General features: G+C 38.3%; 2 protein-coding genes across 15 annotated transcripts in view; one reads left to right on the plus strand and one right to left on the minus strand.

The window, feature by feature from the left end:
• Window positions 1-15,592, plus strand: part of SLC17A1 (solute carrier family 17 member 1) — a 239,049-nt gene that overhangs the window by 38,387 nt on the left and 185,070 nt on the right. For all 12 annotated transcript variants that reach the window (XR_009733083.1, XR_009733086.1, XR_009733084.1 and 9 more), the window contains one exon: window positions 1,578-1,714. Coding sequence is in view for 6 of the 12 variants with exons in the window: in XM_061399301.1 (XP_061255285.1) it covers window positions 1,578-1,712 (135 nt within the window). In the remaining 6 variants the exon portion in view is untranslated. The remainder of the gene's footprint in view (window positions 1-1,577; window positions 1,715-15,592) is intronic.
• Window positions 11,778-15,592, minus strand: part of SLC17A4 (solute carrier family 17 member 4) — a 36,480-nt gene continuing 32,665 nt past the window's right edge. For all 3 annotated transcript variants that reach the window (XM_061399287.1, XM_061399289.1, XM_061399288.1), the window contains one exon: window positions 11,778-14,849. In XM_061399287.1, the coding sequence (XP_061255271.1) occupies window positions 14,703-14,849 (147 nt within the window). In that variant the 3' untranslated portion in view covers window positions 11,778-14,702. The remainder of the gene's footprint in view (window positions 14,850-15,592) is intronic.

The following is a 15,592-nucleotide window of genomic DNA, read 5'->3' on the forward strand; positions in this document are numbered from 1 at the left end:
TGAAAATGCTAGCAAACACACCTGTCAAGACAACTAAATTATTGATATACACAATGTAAATGCAGAGGAAAAATGCAACACTATGGACAGAGATTGTGATTATCTTCCTGGCATGGGGTGGAGGGTGAAATCAAAGTTAGATAGCGTAATGTGGAAAAAGCACAGTGTCAACTAATATTGCAAAACACCTATGAGTATTTTGAAAATTGTACAAAGTCCATATGAATAAGACTGCACACTTATTGAGCAACATCAGTGAAAATATTAGAAGGGAGATGCACATTAAATTTCTAGGTTGGACTTCAATTCCAAATGACAGTAAATTCTATTAACTTAAAGTTATCAAAACTTTTTTTATCATTAAATTTCTAAACACATCTTGGTTTTTTTTTTTTCTTCACTCTCTTTACCTATTAGCTGTCAAATTCTGCATGTTTTAATTCTAGAAATCATTATAATTAAATATATTTAATGTCTAGTTTGGCAAGAAACTTTTCAACTTCTCTTAAATTATATTTTAAATGAAACTAGTGATGATTTGGTCAAGTTCTGAAAAAAAACACATTCTTTATAATAAAGTTTCATCTCAAACTAGAAGGAATGGATTGATTTCTTTAAAAACACAGTGGTGAGCCCACTTGAAAAAAAAAATAATTACATTCTGTTCTCATATTTACCCTCATGTTAATTATGGATGATAACAAATGTAAATGAAGAAAGGATATAATAAAGATACTAAAGTAAAATAGGAGTTAATAATTATTTAAACTTCAGACAGGACATCCATCCTTCAAAAGCATGACACCAGAGACCAAAATGCAATCACAATGCATTTTACATTTAACTTTATAAAATTTAACCTCAGCTGATCAAAATCTGAAATATAACTGAAATTTAATATCATCTTTGAGTATGGATGCCAAAAATAAATTACCTGTGTATAGAATTCATCAATATATTAAAATATGTACAACATCATAATTAAGTAGGCCCTTTTCTAAGAAAGTAAAGTGGCTCTATTTATTAATAAAATGTATTAATGAAACTGATCATATTAATAGGCTGAAATAGAAAATGTATCAACCATTTTCATAAATAAGGAAAGGGTATTTGATAAATCTTATTCAAAAGCATTGCTGTGTTTGTAATTAATCACCAACTTATTCAAGCCTATAGCAACAAAAAGTGAAAAACAACTTTAAACAAATAAGGGGTGCTCTTATAAATTTTATAAATCTAAACTCTGGATTACAAGTCAGTAACAGATATGATACAGTCAAATATTTCCTAATGTACAAACATGTTTATGGGATATTTTGGAATATAAAACCATATGCATTCTTGGCTTTTAGCACTATATTCATGCAATTTTATACATGAAAAGTTATATGTACGTAGACACAAACCATAAGTCAAATGGTGATTATCTTTGTAGAGTGAAATTTAACTTTTTGTTCCTTATTAAAATGTTTTGCCATGTTTAAGTGACCTGCATCAAGCCTATATTAATTTTAATACTACATTTTAAATGTTACAAAACACAATAGTTTATAATTGTTTGCACTTCAATTCCTCAGGATGCAGAATCTCCCTGGCTTAAAATCTTCCTCCTGATGATAGCCAATAACATGATAAGCCTAATCTTCTACCTTATATTTGCTAAAGCAGAAGTTCAAGACTGGGCTAAAGAAAGACAAAACACCTATCTCTGAAGGTAAGAAGTGATTCAATTAAGGGCAGATTTTGAAATTCTGGATGCAGGATAGAAAGAAGCTAAATGGCCTCTAAGCAAACTGTGGTGTTGCTGACTGAGATGGGAAAAAATAAGGGGTGCAGGTTCAGGGGATTAGAGGGGGCCAAGTAAAGTCTGAAACTATTCGACACCTTGATGAAATGGCATGCAGCCCAGCGGCTGTACTACTCTAGAATTCTTGAGAGATGTTGCGGCTAGAGATAGAAATTTGGGAGTATGGGCCTCTCTAACATTTAAAAGTGAGGAAGAGAGGTGGTTTCTTGAAAGGGGAACTGAGAAGGGCCTTTGATAAAGTAGGAAGGATGGTTGGAGAATGTGGTATCTCAGAAGAAAAGTGAAAAAGGTGGGAATGAGTATCCATGGCAAATGCTATCAAGGGGTCAAATTATGTAAGATTCTGAGAATTTATTAATGGGTTTGGCAAGAGGTACTTTAAAGATGATCCCAATTAGAATGGTTTTTCAAATAAATGATGGAGACAAAGGGTCCATTAAAGTTCAAAAGAGAATCTGATATTGTGCCTTTTTTCCTCTAAACTCCATCTGTGGTAAGTAAACAGTAGGAGAAATGTCCCTTTGTAGAATCAGTTTAGCTAATACATCAATGAGAATTGATAGATGTAGAATATCCCCATTTTACAAACCCCAGTGAATTAAGAGATCTAGGGTTGAGCATTAGGCTATTATCACAAAGAGAGAGAGAGATGTTTTGTACTTCCTGGTACAAGAACACACCAGCACCGAGGTCTTGCTAAAAAGATCAAAGTGAATGTGGTCAAACCTCTGGATACAGCTACTGTTTTGTAAAAAATACAGAGAACAGAGAATATGTTGAACTAAATCCTAAGGATATCATCAGCAAATCCAAACAGCTTTGTAAGTGTCTTAAACAAATGAATCATAAAAAAAAAAAAAAGAGTGATGGAGGGGGAATCTAGATTCAGAGACTTAAAAGACATACAATTTTTTTAAAATTGGCAAAACTAAAGTCTATTAACATGTGTGGGTGATAAATCTATGAAACATCTGTGGATGATAAATCTATAAAGACATGCACAGAAGATGTTATACCAGTGTCAGGACAGTCATTACTTTTAGGGGGAGAGGTTGTGATGAGGATATACTACATGGAAAACTGCTGGGATCCTGGTGATAGTCTGCTTTTCATGTCCAAGGTCATGATTAAAAGAGTGTTGGGCTGAGACTTCAGGGTTCTCTATAGAGGGTATTATGCCATCTGCAAATCATGACAGTTTTACCTCTTCCCTTCCAATTTGAATACCTTTTATTTCTTTTTCTCATCTGATTGCTGTGGCTAAGGAAATGGAGACAGCAGAATAGACAGCCCTCTAAAGGAAAGCAGAGAAATGGCATGGTACAGCAGGGAAATTTTATATGTTTGTTGTTTTAGAATTAGATGTAACAGTATATCAGCTGATGGTATAATCCAATAGTAAGGTTTCACAATGTTGGAGAGAGAATGGAATGCACATGCAGAATTAAACCACTTGAATTACCTGGACATATTTATATACTATCTGAGACTCATGTTGAAGTGGTGGCTGAGGCCCTGTCCACAGGGAACCCAGAAAGCATGGCACACAGGAAACAGGTGTGCCCCTGTGGGCACTTGTGGTAGAGCTCTCCTTGGAGATGTGAGCTTCTGCAAGGCACAGCCTAACTGCTTTACTCATTCAAAGTCATCCCAGGTCTTCCCCAAGGTCTCCTCTTTCTCTCCCTGAAGAAACTATCATGACAGAGACTGGTAAAGGGGCTCTGGCCAGAATGCACATGTATACATCACAGATGAAGAGAGGCTTGTCTTCTGGTGCAGGACCCCTAGGCTGGGGAGCCCAATGTGGGGCTCAGAAACACTCCTTAGGGAAACCTCTGACTATAATTATTTTCCAATTTGTGGTTAGCCCACCTGCGGTGATGGGACTTGATTATATACTGAGTCTGCCCCTCCTACGTATCTCATTTTGGTTCTTCTTTCTGCCTTTAGTTGTAGATCTTTTTCTGATAGGTTTCAGTCTTTCTCATAGATGATTATTCAGCAAGTAGTGATTTTGATGTGCTTGTAAGAGGAGGTAAGGTTTTTCTACTCCCACATCTTGGTTGATGTACAAGGTTTTCACTTAAGAGAGAAGTTGAGAGAAACTGAAAGAAAAGGAATCCACATTGGAAAAGGGTAAAATTACCATTATGAGTTGATGATACAATTGTTTACCTAGAAAATGTAACTGGGGCGGCTAGAAAGCTACAGAAAAAATAAGTGCATGTAGTAAGTTTCCTGACTAACTTATTAATACAGAAATATTTTTTCATGTTGAATGGCAATAACTAGTTAGCAAATTTATTGAAAGGTATTTAGTTAGCAAAATTATTGAAATGATCCAAATGATGGTTGGAGGAAAATTTGATCATTATTAATCCAATATTAACTTGACTCAGCTTGCTAGCACCAAGAAATTTCCATAAATGGTGCACTCACAAAAATTCACCAAGATGCATTTATGCTCAAGATTGCTGATTAGAAATGGCAAAAATTTGGATCTGGAATTAAACATGTCTATCAGTGGCATCTTTGTTAATACATTTTGTAGGTGAATGGAATATAACTAGCAGTTGAAAAATATGGGATCTCATACAAATATTTTAATATAGAAATTACTGAGGTCATTGTTACAAATAAGCATATACAGCACTAGGATATATTTCATAGGCATTAGCAAAAGTTCCTCTTCTGTTTCCAAGGTACAGAGTGGGCACAGCTATGAAAACAATCACACTGCTCAGACCCTATGAATCTTACTTGTTTGCATATATTTGACGTATTAAATACTAAACGTTATAAGAGTTTTCCATTATGGTTATTTCTACTTATTTCTGTTTATGTCCAAGCAGTCATTATTGAATATTCTGAGATTATATTACAATTTCCAAAATACTTTGACAAGTTAATTTCAATTTTATAAAGCCTTTTCCATTTTATGATATTTACTCTTAACTGACTTTCTGATATTGATATTGCAACCTCAAATTTTGTGCATTTGTGCTTGTTTTAGATTCCCGGGAACACTTTTTCATAGCCTTTAAATTCCACCTTTCTGAGTCATTTCATTTATATGTGTTTCGTAAAAGGATATATAGTTGGGTTCAATGATTTCACCCATTCCGAATGTTGTCTCCTATGTTAGCTGAGTTCCAACTGCATTCATTTCAATTAGAAATAGACTTCATTTTCTGTCATTTTATATTCTCTCTGTCCTCCTTTTCTTCCTGCTCCCTTGCCTGCCTCTACTAATTTGGAAGTTTTATGAAATATTGTAAGTTTGGGTTGTGTTTATACTCTAATTAAATCTTCTTTGAAAATGTGGTCATTTCCCCTTACCTTGCCATATTCTTTTTCTGCCTTCTTTCCCCTTCCAAAATATCTAACATACTCAACTTTTCTAATTACTTTTCCCTGGAGAGGATCTATTCTCCCAGAGATTGTAATTCCTCAAACAACAAATGTTGTGGATAGAATTTCTTCAATATTCCTGTTTACCTGGTCGCTGTTTCCATCTTCCCATCAGGCTGCTGCTGGAGAGCCAGGAGTTGAAATCTGCTTTTCAGACCCTAGGCAAGACCCTAAGACAGCTCAGGGAACGCAAGCCCTGGTAATGTGATAGTTCTGGAGACATTTTCCTCAGCCTTGCCTTCTGTTTTGACGTGCTACTGTTGTTTCTTCCCTCACCTACGTCTTAAGGGCTGTCGGCTTTAGGCAGTGTATGGGGGTTGTATCTCTGGAATCGGCAGTATTTCTCGGTCAAACTGACACACTGTTGCAAAGTTGGTCAATCTCCACTTCCCATCTTCATTTAAGAAACCGAGGGAAAAGAAGAAAGAGCTGAGTCACAGCCACGTGTTTCTCTTCCAACCCAGAAGTCACTGCTAAAGGGCATGGGATGCCACAATTGCAAGGGTCTATCTGGTTCCTAGATGCACTTCCTCCTGGTGGAAGGATATAGCAGCCCCAGGCCCTGGGCGTTACCCTCTCTTACTTCCAGAGGAATGCCCCTACCTTTTCCATCTGGTATACATCTGTGAGTTGATTTCCGATGTCACTTTTTCATTTGGTTCTCATTGTTTTGAATTTAGCAAATCTCCCTCATTGTTTTGAATTTAGCAAATAGTCTTTGTTATTTGGAGTATGATGTAGTTCTCCAGTCTTTACAATTTTTTGATTTTGCATCTTTGAGTGTATTTCAGTGGGTTCCAGATATAATAGTTGTGTAAAGGGACATACATTCTGCCTGTGAAGTCCTTTAGAGCAAGGCTCCTTAACTTTTTTGTGATGGGTCTCAATTCAGAATATAATGCAGAGAACTCCAAAGGAGAATGGTTATGTTGAAAGTCATCAAAGATATTTAAAAGCATGTTTATGATCATATATATGCTCCTTTATTAATTCATTAAATAATGAGAACTACAGGCCTAATAGAGCTACTATAATTTCAAAATAGTGTTGAGCAAAACAATGTATTTTGAGATATATTGAGATATTGAGATATTAATTACTGTAATATCATAAGAAAATATATGATTTAATATGGTATCAGTCATCAATACTGCTATTACTGTGGTTTGTTACATTCATAGTAGATAGAAATGTTGAATTTCAACCAGAGGTTGGGGATATAAAGATGTAACTTTTTCTATAAAGTTCACAGATCTGAGATTAAAAGCCCCTGCTTTCTAATATTCAACCAGATAACAAATTTTTACAGCATTTTTATAAGTACTGAGAAGTCAGCTACATCATCAGGAGTTCTAATTCTAAAAGAGCTTTACATTGTGTTGTGTGTGGTGAGGTGTGTGTTTTGGGGGTGGAATGGGGAGAGAAGATGAATGATATATGTATTCTGAAAGTTAAGACAATTCCAGGTCCTAATTAATAGACCATATAAAACATGAAAGAGGGTAGCATGGCAGTGTCCAGGAAAGTTGCTTTAGCTAGAGGTCCAGGAGGTGACATTTGTGTTCAGTAATGAGAAGAGCCTCATGACAATCAGGGAAAAGAGTGCTTCAAGTATCAACAATAAGCAAGGAAACAACCCAGAGGTGGGAGTGAACTGAGTCTGCCTAACAGGGAGAACAAGGATGTGATGGGGCTGGAATCTAGTGAGTGATAGGAAATGAGATTTGAAATTAGTTAAAAGCTAGATCCTGTAGTGCTTGCAGATCATGTGAAGGACTTGGTTTGAATTTAATTCTGTTTATAATTGAAACAATTAAATGCTTTTGAGGAGGGGAATGACTTGCCTGATTAATGCTTTATAGAGATCCTCTGGCTGCCTTCTAGGAAAAGGTCTCTAGGGAAACGAGTGGAGGCACGGAGACCAGATTGAGGCTGTTTCAGAAGTTCATTGCCAAAGATGCTGGTGGATGGAGGATGGTGGTGGATGGTGGACTAGGATGGAGGCAGAAGAAATGGTGAGAAGCAGTTAGATGCAGACTCCGGAGGCAGAGCTAAGCAGACATGGCAGGGAGATTATGGACTGCAGGAGAGAGAAGAATCTTAGGATGGGACCTAAATTTTGGCAGTAGCAACTAAATGAATCAGGAAGTATGTTACACAGAGCTCTCAGAATTTCATTCATGGTGTGTTGTCATACTTGTCTTTGCCACCTTACTGTTTTCCATCGTGGAGATACTGTTTAACTCTTCCACCAGCAATGTCTGAAGGTTCCAATTTTCTGCATCCTTGCATTTGTTGTTTCCTATTTTCTTTTTGTTTTACTATATTCATCTTACTGGGTTTGAAGTGGATTTGGTTTGCATTTTCCTAATGATTAATGGGGCTTCCCAGGTGGCTCACTGGTAAAGAATCTGCCTGCCAATTCAGGAGACCCAGGTTTGATCCCTGGGTTGGGAAGATCCCCTGGAGAAGGAAGTGGCAACCCACTCCAGTATTCTTGCCTGGAAAATCCCATGGACAGAGGGGTCTGGCCGGCTATAGTTCACGGAGTTGCAAAAGAGTTGGACTTCACTGACAACTAAACAGTGATTAATGATGGTGACCATCTTTTCATTGCATTATCAGTCATTTTTATATCTTCTTTGAAAAAATATTTATTCAAGTCCTGCTCATTTTTCAACTGAATTGTCTTTTATTGTTGAGTTTATATATTCTAGATACTAGATCTTTATCAGATCTGTGATTTGCAAATAGTTTCTCCCATTCTGAGGCTGTTTTTTTGCTTTCTTGACAGTGTCCCTTGGCCACACAGAAGTTTTCAATATATAGGAAGTCCACTTTATCTATTTTTTCTTTTGCTGCTTATGCCTTTGATGTTATATATCTAAGAAGCCATTGCCAGCTCTGAGGTGGTGAAGATTTATCTCTATGTTCCCTTCTAAGAATTGTATTGTTTTAGCTCTTCCATTTAGATCTGTGATCTATTTTGATCTATTTTAATTTTTGTAAATGATGTGAACCTAGGGATACAAATTCATTCTTTAGAATGTAGCTATCCAGTTGTCCCAAGACAATTTGTTAAAAGACTATTCTTTCCCCACTGAATGGTCTTGGCATCCTTGTCAAAAATTAGTTGATCATGGACACATTGGTTTATTTCTAGACTCTGAATTCTATTCCACTGGTCTATGTGTCTATCCTTATGCTAGTACAACTCTTGTCTTGATTACTTTTGCTTTGTGGAGAGTTTTGAAGTGTGAGTCCTCCAACTTTATTCTTCTTTTTAAAGATTGTTTTGGCTATTCTGGATCCCTTGCAATTCTGTATCCATTTTGGAATCACTTTGTCAGTTTCCACAGAGACAGTGCTAGAATTCTGATAGAAATTGCATTAAATCTGTGGATCAGTTTGAGGAGTTTTTCCATTTTACCAGTATTGAAGTTTTCCAATCCATAAACATCAATTTTTTTTATTCATTTAAATCTTCTCTCATTTCTTTCAACAAAATTTTTTACTTTTTGAGTATAAATCTTACATTTCTTTTGCTAAATTTATTCCTAAATGTATTCTTTTTATGCTACTGTAAATGAAATTAGTTTTAATTTTTGGATTGTTTGTTGCAAGCCTGTAGAAACATGACTGTTTTATGTGTATTGATCTTGTACCCCAAAACTTTGCTGAACTCATTTATTAGTTCAAACAGTTTAGTGATTCCTTACAATTTCTATATAGAGGATTACGCCATCTGTGAATATAGTCTGATTTCTTCTCTTATAACTTAGATGCCTTTTATTTCTTTTTTAAATGATTTTATTTATTTATTTTTAGCTGTGCTGGGTCTTTGTTGCTACATGAGCTTTTCTGTAGTTGTGGTTAGTGGGGGCTACTCTCTGGCTGTGTCGTACGGGCTTCTCATAGTGGCTCTCTTGTGGTACAGCATGGGCTCTAGGGTGCTCAGGCTTCCGCAGTTGCGGCTCCCAGACTCTAGAACAGCGTTGTATCACACAGGCGTAATTGCTCCATGACATGTGGGATCTTCCCTGATCAGGGATAAAACCTGTGTCTCCTTCACTGGCAGGCCGATTCTTTACCACTGCCTTCTAAAGGAAGACCCTGCCTTTTATTTCATTTTCTTGCCTACATGCCCTGTCTAGAACCTAATAGGTTCTAATAGGGTATTGAATAGAAGTGGCAAGAGTGGATGCTTTTGTCTTGTTCTTGATCTTAGGGGGAAAACATACGTTTTAAAATTGTTTCTCAGCCTTTCTCCAACTCCATGCTCACAAGGTTTTTACTTTTATCTAATCCTAAATGGTCTTAGAACCATATGGATTTTTTAAAAAGCATATCCTGAATAATATCCGTAAGGTACCTTAACACCTCACTTGGAATTGTATAGCTATTGTACATGGCCATCTATAGCTAGTCTTCAATATAACATTGTTATACACCCTCTTAGAGAATTAGCCACCATACATTTGGCTAAATATAGGCCATCCCAGAAAAGAGAAAACAAGAGAAACCTTTATTTCTTCCAATGGACTATGGGCACTTAAAGGAGTGACATTTTGGTGAGGGATACAAACTTTTTTCTCAGTCATAGGTGAAATACCTGTGTTACATAGCATTTTCCCTGCTGTGGGAAAAATGCATCAAGATTGCCTACCTTAAAGAAATATTTATATTCAGCTAACATGTAGAAACACATGTGGGGTACTTACTGAGCATTATTAGGCAGAGTAACTGTTTCTACTGGGAAACCCAGAAAATGTCTACTTGTATGAATGGCCATGTTTCAAGTGTGCCTTCCTCATGTTGCCCAGAGAGGCTCCCTGATTGATACCCAAAGCAAGCACCTTGGCCACTTTCCTTTTTTGGGTTTTGGAAAACATTACAGCAGATGAATTAATCTGGACACCTGCTAGCCAGATGAAACTGAGTTTCCGTCCAGTTTTCTGGACAGCACTGTTGCAGTTGCCACAAGTTTTGGTAGCTTGCTCTTTGAAAGGACTGGGATGCTTCTGAGTGGGACCAGTGTGTGTGGTTGGTGGAGGGTCAAAGAAGTTTCATTGTCATTTTCTTTGTAATAATATTAGTTACAGAGAATGGGAATTTGGTCAAAAACAAAAAGTGTGCCTTGTGAATGCTATGGATAAAATGTGTTCTTATTAGGGAGGGAAGCAATATTAGACTACCTGCATCCCAGACCCCAAGAGTGTGCAGTGTCTTTGTTTTCAAGTTACAGCATAGGTCTAGAGCAGATGGTGAGTGACTTTATACCACATGCCTGGACCTAGCAAGATATTGACATGGAAACTTGTGAGAGTAGGGACAAGGAAGGAGGACAAAACTGCACCATTTTTAAGTCAAGAGGAGAGAGTGTAACAAATGCCTAGGATAACCTGTAATTCGGACAAAGCAAACAACTTGAAAAAATATACTAAGCGGGACTATTCCTTCAAACTGTTATATAAAACTTTCTTATATCCACTGGATATCAGAACTTAGCAGTGACATTGTGTGTGCTTTTTGCTTTCTCTACACAACTTAGTGTAAAACAGAGTATTTAGAGAGCCTGAGACTAAACTCCTTATTGTAGGGGAGAGGGACCAGCACCTGAGTTGGAACTGAGGGTCATCAACTTCCAGTCACCAACCCAAGGAGGAAGATGGCGTGGAGATTCCAAGGAAGCCAGTCCCCACCCCCACCTCCTGCCACCATGCACACGCTGTGGCCATCTCTTTTGTCCATGTATTGTTTATAACACATCTAAAATTTAAACTCAGATTTATTTGTCTTCTACTCTGCATTAATTGCTTTATAGAAGATAGTGAAATAAACCAAAAACAAGCACAAGAAGATAAGATTTTATTCTAAGACTTTGTGAAAGAGCTTTTCCACAATTTGCAGCTCTTACTCCTCCATGTCCTGGATGTATGGGCTACTGGAAAATTGAAGAAAATTTCTGTACTTAAGGACAGCCTTAAAGTAAGGGACAAAACTATTAGGCTGGCCAAAAAGTTTGTCCAGTGTTAAGTAAAAATAAAAGACACTTTTTTTTTTCATTTTCACCAAGAACTTTATTGAATAACGTATTGAATGAACAAACCCTTTGGCCAACCCAATATAAGTCAGGCCCAGGGAGAAATCACTTGTTTTCAGAAGCAACTGAAAGTGACAGATTAGAAAGAAATAAAAGGGCCTAGAGAAGGAAAAGAGGTGAATAAAGGCAGACACGGTTGGCTCATAAATAAACAAGAAACTCTGTGCCCTGATGGCAAACATCTTCACCATCACCGATGAGAGCCTGGAGTTGACTGTGTGGTAGCTATGGAATGGAGCAGACCTAGTCTCTCAATATCTTAATATCAGATGAGATAAGGAAGAGTCCACGGGTATAAGTGATTCTGTTTTGTAAAACAAAGGGAGTTAAAGAAAAATTGGATCAAAATAGGATCCTTTTTTCCCCTTCATTTCTTTCCTAACTTATGTCTCATATCACCCCAAAGCCATTTCATTGTTGACTCATATAGGGATTCAACAAGTATTTTATACACACACACACACACACACACACATGCATGCACAAGTTTATTAGCACTTACTGTGTACAAGATGCTAATATCTTCTGTGTTAAAGATATTACAAAATAGTGTATGTCATGGTTCCTAAACCGTAAAAATTTACAGTCATACTAGGCAGAGGGAACTGTCATAAATGAAGCAGCTGTGGAATACTGTGTTACACTGGCATCACTCTGTGGGAGGTGATCACTTTGCCTGGCTACCTGCAGGGTGTGTCACTACTTTTTGGTCCTCTTGTCCGACAAAAGCACTTTAGACCTTTCTCTTTCCCCTTCCAAATAGGAGGCAACGTAAAATAAAACCACTTGGTGGGCCTTCCCAGCTCCCTCCTGCCACCAGTCTTTTCTTATTTTATACCATATTTCTCTCCATCCACCTTCTGTATCAATTAACTATTGTTCTTCAGATCCTAGCAAAAAATTGAAACTTTGTTATGGGGGCCCTTCCTCATCTTCAGATGCATGCATATGCCTTTATCATTCACTCTCATAGCCTGGTATACCTCTCATGATTTCATCCCACAGACATCGCACATTCATTTGAGTGGTATTTTGATTCAAAGTCATCCACCCTCCTGAGCAGTTGAAGCTATATCTGGTTTTGATCTCTGCCATTGCTCCATGTTATGTGTTGATGAATATTTATTTAGTGTTCATGTTGCCCACATGAGGGATTAATGAAAGCAGATATACCACATACACTGTCCAGATATTTGGGATGGAGTCAAGCCAGCACAGGAATTGTACTCATTTTTGGAAGACATGTTAACAGGTGAATATTAAATGAGGCCCTCCGAAGGCAGGTAGAATTCCAGCATAGGAGCAGAGCAAGGACATCAGAGACAGGAGTGGCGGCATGAACAGGTGTTTGAAGGAATAGGGGAGAAACTGGACAATGTTTGTTCGCCAAGATTCAAGGGATCTGCATGGTGCTGCAAGCACCATGTGAGGCAGAGGTCATGATGGCCAGAAAGAGGGAAAGAGCTGACCCTGGAGAGCACCCCAGCACTGGAGTATTAAGAGGAGTTTCTGATTCCAAAGCTAACCTCCATAGAAAGCAAGTTGTCTGAAATAGTTGAAGTCTACTACCCCACCTCATTCATTGCAGGTATGTTTCTTAAAATGATTCAGTCATTTTTAAAAAACTTTTTGTTTTGTATTGGAGTATACCTGATTAACAATGTTATGATATTTATAGGTGCACAGCAAAGTGACAGTCATGTATGTGTGTGTGTGTGAGAGAGAGAGAGAGAGAGAGAGTGTGTGGGTGCATGCTCAGTCGAGTCTGATTTTTTGTGGCCCAATGGCCTGTAGCTCACTAGGCTCCTCTGTCCATGGGATTTTCTAGGCCAGAATACTGGAGTAGCTTGCCATTTCCTACTCCAGGGGATCCTCTTAATCCTGGGATCGAACCTGCATCTCTTGCATCTCCTGCATTGGTAGGCAGATTCTTTAGCACTGCACCACCTGGGAGTATCCTAAAATGGATTCAGTCTTTAATGTCCATTCTGCTTTGACACTTTTCACCTGGGCATCCTATCCAGGCCAAGCCTCAGAATGTCCCTGTATCCCTCCTAACTTAATCCCCTGCTCTGTCTTCCTGGTCCAGGACTTTGGATGTATATACTGTGGCTTCCATTGTTTGGGGATTTCTTTTGATAGTAGTGCTCAGGATTCATCTTCTGGATGTTTGGATACAAGTCCTATTGTGATTCTCAGTCTTCACTCCCCATGGTTCTGGCGTCCTCTTTTGCTTTGGTAAGAAATTGTCCTCTAGCCTCTCTAGCTTATATCTGGATAACTAAAGAAAAATTGTTTCTCTGTTTACAACACTGTCACAGCAAATGTGGGGTTTCCACACCAAGCAGTTCTCCAGTTCTCTGTGGACACCAAGCTCCTACCTAATTCAATTTTGATAACGGCTGCTCAGACACCAATCAAAATAGTGGGTGCCCAAGGTACCCAGACTTCTGTTTATTTTCAGAACTCAGGGTCCCCATGGCCCCTCCTCAAATTTGATAATTTGCTAGACTGACTCCCAGAACTCAGGAAAATTGTTTACCTACTGTTAGTGGTTTATATACTAAAGGATGCATCTGAGGAATAGTCAAACAGAAAAGATGCATAGGGCAAGCTCTGTGGGAAGGGATGCAGGGCTTGCATGCCCTCTCTGGGTGCACCACTCCCAGAACCTCTGTGTGTTTACCATCCCAGAAATCCTCAGAACCCCACTGTTAGGGTTTTTACAGAGATTTTTATTGTGTAGGCATAATTGATTAATTCACTGGCCTTTGATGAATAACTAAATCTCGAGCCCCTCTCCCCTCCCCAGATGTGGGATGGCACAGCTGAAAGTTCCAACCTTCTAATCAAGTCTTGGTCTTTTGGCAACCAACCCCCATCCTGAAGCTATCTAGAGCCCCCAGCCCCCAGTCATCTCATTTGTATACCACAAAGACACCTTGGTCACTCCAGAGTTAGCGAGAATCTTAGAAGCTCTTCTGTCTGGAACCAAGGACTAAGACCAAATATTATAATAAAAGATTCTCCTCTCTTCCCTATCACTCAAGAAATTAACAAGGGTTTTAGGAACTCTGTGCCATTTTAAGAAATATGTATTTCGTCTCTACCAAATATGTTGCAATAACAGTGAAAAGAGTGGAGAACACATAGAAATTCAGACACACCTATGCTCTCAGGAGCTTAGAGTTAAATAACTAACCTTCCCCTCACCATCCCTTGTAAAATCTCCAGGTAGCATTTTCAGTATGACATAGTATATCAGAGAAGATACAGAAAGTAAAGCCAGTTCAAGGTGAAAGGCTAATTAGTCAAGCAGGTATGAAAGGGGAATGTCCATGAGGGCAAACAGTGAACAACTAAGCGCTGGCATCTGAGGCCTCACTCGGTTCGCTCAGAAGCGGGTGCATGTCTGCATTTAGCCCAGTCCTGCACTTCTGCTTGGCCGAAAATGAGGTAGAAAATCAGGCCTAATATGCCCACAGCAGCTGAAAGTAAGAAGACATTTCTCCAACCAAGCTCTGGATCCTGGAGGCAGGAAACCACAAGTTATCAACAGTCTCCTTGTTCTTGTCCATCCTACTGCAGAAAGGCTCTGGCACCATATTCCACTGACCCCACCCCCAACTCTGCCCTAAATTATATACTCCTGGTTGTTCCTAGAATTTCTGGTGCCCAGGCCTTTCCCTCTGCTGGAATGTTACTCCCCTCAAGTAGCCATTTGTTTCACCCATGTGCTTGCTTCCCATTCTTGCTTACTTCCCATTCTTCCCATTCTTACTTTTTCAGCCGCCCCATTTAAACTGTAACTGCACCCCCTCTTGTATGCCCTGCTCTCCTCTCCTGCCTTACTTTTTCTCTTAGCACTTACCATCATTCAGTATATCATGTTTTTGTTTAGCTTATTAGTTTTCTGTTGTTTTTTTCCCCTACCATATCGACCTTACAAGGGCAGGGACTTTTGTTTTATTCTTTTAAACATTGCATGGCCCATTCCAATATTCATTGCATACTTGTTGAATGAATAAGTGAGTAACAAGGGAAAGAAGGGCAATTTGAGAATTTCTGTTTCAAATAGCCATTTTCTGATGGTTTCTTAGGGGCTGGAAGAGAACTGAAGCTTCAAACAAAGAAAGGACTTCATGTCAAAAAAAAAGCCCTTTCTTTGGTTATTCTCTATCCATTTTCCTGGCTTACTGGTAGAAACCACAAAAAACTTAAAGAATGATTGTCATGTGAATGTCATATACATATTTCTCACATAAAGTCTG

This window comes from Bos javanicus, chromosome 23 (assembly GCF_032452875.1).
Source record: "Bos javanicus breed banteng chromosome 23, ARS-OSU_banteng_1.0, whole genome shotgun sequence".
Taxonomy (NCBI): Eukaryota; Metazoa; Chordata; class Mammalia; order Artiodactyla; family Bovidae; genus Bos; species Bos javanicus.